The sequence below is a fragment of the Sciurus carolinensis genome, chromosome 17, assembly GCF_902686445.1.
Source record: "Sciurus carolinensis chromosome 17, mSciCar1.2, whole genome shotgun sequence".
Lineage (NCBI taxonomy): Eukaryota > Metazoa > Chordata > Mammalia > Rodentia > Sciuridae > Sciurus > Sciurus carolinensis.
Window position 1 is genome coordinate 7,436,788 of NC_062229.1, and position 3,676 is coordinate 7,440,463.

Sequence of the window (3,676 nt, forward strand, 5' to 3'; positions counted from 1 at the left end):
AGTGGTAGGAACCTCAGCTGCTATCTCCTTACCTGTCAGCAGGGAAAGCAGAGATGTAGCTGGATCTGAAACTTTCACCGGGAGCTCAGATACTGCAAATTCCACAGACATGTTCGATAGAAGCACCAGTCTACCAAACCCTTGACTGACTATCTGGGAGCTGTCCACAAGTCACAGTGCTGAAATTAATGGTGCCACAGGATGACTTCAATGGAAGGGATCCTTGAACTTCCCCTTGGATTTCCTCCTAGGAGCCACCCATTATCACCACATATTAGCTCCTTCATGTAAAAGTAATCAACTTTCATTTGCTTCTTCCCAAAACCTCCCAAACAAAGCAACATCCCTCCAAGATTGCAGAAATTCCTTTAGATTTATTCAAATCAGTTCATTGTATGAACTTCCACAAAATTATTGATATGACTGTATTATTCCATCTACCCAAAACACTGAATATATTAAAATTACAGGCAACAAAGTTAAATTCTGAAGAAAATGGGTACATAAAGGAGTGGAAGAAAATGGATTACAGGTTAAAGAAGAGGGACTGAGCACTATTTTCCAAGAACTGAGCCAAGCAGTTCCCAACAGTAATCACACACTACCTGAGTGCACTCCAAACTTAATCTCAGATTATCCACCTTGGCATTGTCCATGGTCTGGGAAGAAAAATAGATTCATGGGCCCACCCCACACTGCTGAAGTACAGTCTCTGAGGATTTGGATAAAGGAACAAGGTGATAATAAGCTCTCTGAGTGATTATAATACACAGAAAGATCACAAACCACCTAGCTTTGCAGTCTAATCTACACATGATAATTCACTTCACAGGAATGAGTTACCCATGGGTCAAGGTCCCTTTTGGACTGTGTTTTGTGAAATGATGCTTCCTAAATGACTTCTTGAATGGATCTTTTCGCATAAGGAAAACTAAGTCAGCTTTTTGTCTTTAGGAAAATATTTAAATATGTCCTGCGACTGACTGACCCAGGGATCCAGTCGCCAAGATGGGAAGCAGAACTGGGATGGAGCTGGTGCATGGAAAGAGGAATAACACCCCTTTCCTTCTGCCTGAATGCACATCTGCCGAACACCAACTGAATCAAGATAATTATCTTAATTTTTTAGCTAACTTGAGTACTAGCGTTTGTACCAGTTTTGAGCTAAGATGCTCCTCATTCATTCATAATGCTCAGATGGCAGTATGTCAAATTCTGCAAAAAAAGAATAGAAGCCCAATTCATGGAAGAAGAACGGAAGGTAGTGGATACCATTGCTGTTATCCAAACAGCATGTTTATCAACCACTGAGCACACTCCAGCTGCTGGCAGGATTGACTGTCAATGCATAGTTGACCCATTCTCTAGAAAATTACCTCAGTTCAACAGAAGCCTGTGAGGAGAATCAATGATCACAATCCTGGTGACAAATCTCAGAATATCATGATTCTGTAAAACAGGACTTAAGATAGGAATGATTTGAGGAGGGCATACACAGGGCACTATAAGTGGCTTGAGGAGTAGGCTGGTCTTTGGGCTACAGTGAAATATTTATTTAATTCCTTTATTTCTCCTATCATTCTACTGTCACTCAAATTTTCCTGAGAAAAGAAACCCCAAGCCTCTATAAGAAGAATCCTTTCCTTATGTTCTGCCTCTGTGAAGGCTCATCAAAAAATCAAGTTCAGAAACAAAATGTAGGTACGCCAGTACCAGAAAAGACCAAATTAATTTCCAAATCTAAGTTGAAACACCCCTAGCCAGTGTGATATCTAATCATGGCAGCATAAAAACTTGGTGGGAGAAGAGTCCAAATTTGTGCTCACCCACTGTTCCTGGGTGTTTCATTCTAAAATTCAAAAGTATAAAGCAGACTACACAATCACAAAAGAGGTGTGATGAGTTTCTTCAGGGCTGCTTTCATGTCCCTGTTCCTCAGGCTGTAGATAAAGGGATTCATCATTGGAGGAACCACTGTATACATCACTGAAGCTACTGCAGTCTTCCTGGGGGAGTCAGTCACTGCAGAGCTAATGTACACCCCAAATCCTGTTCCATAGAACAAGGAGACAACAGACAGGTGAGACCCACAGGTGGAAAAGGCTTTGTACTTTCCCCCAGAAGATGACATTCTCAGAACAGAGGAGAAAATTTTAATGTAAGAGTAAATAATCCCAAGGATAGTAATACCCCCAACTATGCTAGTCACTAAATATACCCAGATGTTATTGATAAGGGTATCAGAACATGCAAGGTTGATGATCTGAGCAAGTTCACAGAAGAAGTGGGGGATCTCCAGGTCTGTGCGGAAGGACAGCCTCAGCACCATCAGACTGTGCAGCAGAGCATCCATAATACTAATGGAAAAGGAGAAGAGAATCAGCAGGACACACAGGCGTGGGTTCATGATGACTGTGTACCTGAGTGGATGGCAGATGGCCACATAATGGTCATAAGCCATTGCGGCAAGTAGAAAGTTTTCCAAACCAACAAAAACCAGGGCAAAGCAGACTTGGGTGAGGCAGCCTGTGTAACTGATGGTCTTGCTCTGTCTCTGGATGTTCACCAGCATCCTGGGGATTGTGGTGGAGATGAAACTGATGTCAGTGAAGGACAGGTTGCAGAGGAAGAAGTACATGGGGGTGTGCAGGTGGGAGTCAGACATGATGGCCAGGATGATGAGCAGGTTTCCAAGCACTGTAACGAGGTACATGGACAGAAATAATCCAAAGATGGTGTTCTGCAGTTCTGGATCCTCTGAGAGCCCCAGGAGGATGAACTCTACTGTATCTGTTTGGTTTTTTGATTCCATTGCATTGAACAAGCTGATGAGGAAAATACAGGTCACAGAACAGATAATCAATGCACAAGGATCCCTGAATTTAGAAAAGTGTACCATCTTTTTTCCAAGGTGAAGGAAATAGTACTAATCTTTTCCTCTACTTTCCCCTTGCTCTTTCACTTTTCAACCCCTTTTCCTTCCATTCTCCACACTCCTGAACTATCTGACTGTACAAATTTTATTTCCTTAATAGTCCCTCCATTCCCAAAATGTACCAATTAATGGGGATAAAAGAGAAAACGATATGTAGATTTTGCCTTGGGGATTATCCAAATCCTTAAAAAAGCAGGAGAACCCAAACCAAACAATATTAGCTATAAATCAATAATAACAACAAAAATCCACTTACTGCTACCTCCAGTGCTCGCTTTGTCAGTAAGAAAGTGGTTTCAACTGTGAGAAGCCTCACTCCCCATGATGGGAACCACCACAGGACATCATAGGAATGGTGCAAAAATGAGTAAAGAGAACACAATCCTTAAAGAATAGTGCTTGACACATGAGACGTTCCTAACACTTCTATACCTTGGGATGGGGAGTGAGAGTGGGAAAATAATGAAAAATGAAAGAAAGATGTGACATTCTTGTTTCATAACTGCAAATGTCAGGGAAGAACCAATGAGCTGAAGATCTCACTGAGAATCTTGCATGTAGAGAGAAGCAGGAAGAGTTAAGCACTCTAGAAATCCAGTGAAATTCTTGTATATGTCTCATATTTCTGTAATAATAAGTCTAACAATTGAAACAAATTAATCATAACCTGTTAGGGAAACAGAAATTATAATAACAATGAAAAGAGAAAAAGTAATTTATCTATCAAGGCTATTACACTGG

The 3,676-nt window shown here is 41.1% G+C and overlaps 1 protein-coding gene across 1 annotated transcript; it reads right to left on the bottom strand.

Moving 5' to 3' along the window:
* Positions 1–1,882: 1,882 nt before the first annotated feature.
* On the bottom strand, positions 1,883–2,812 carry LOC124969222 (olfactory receptor 7G2-like). Its single transcript, XM_047532083.1, has one exon. It carries the CDS (start codon positions 2,810–2,812, stop codon positions 1,883–1,885), a length of 930 nt encoding a protein of 309 aa, XP_047388039.1.
* Positions 2,813–3,676: the final 864 nt, after the last annotated feature.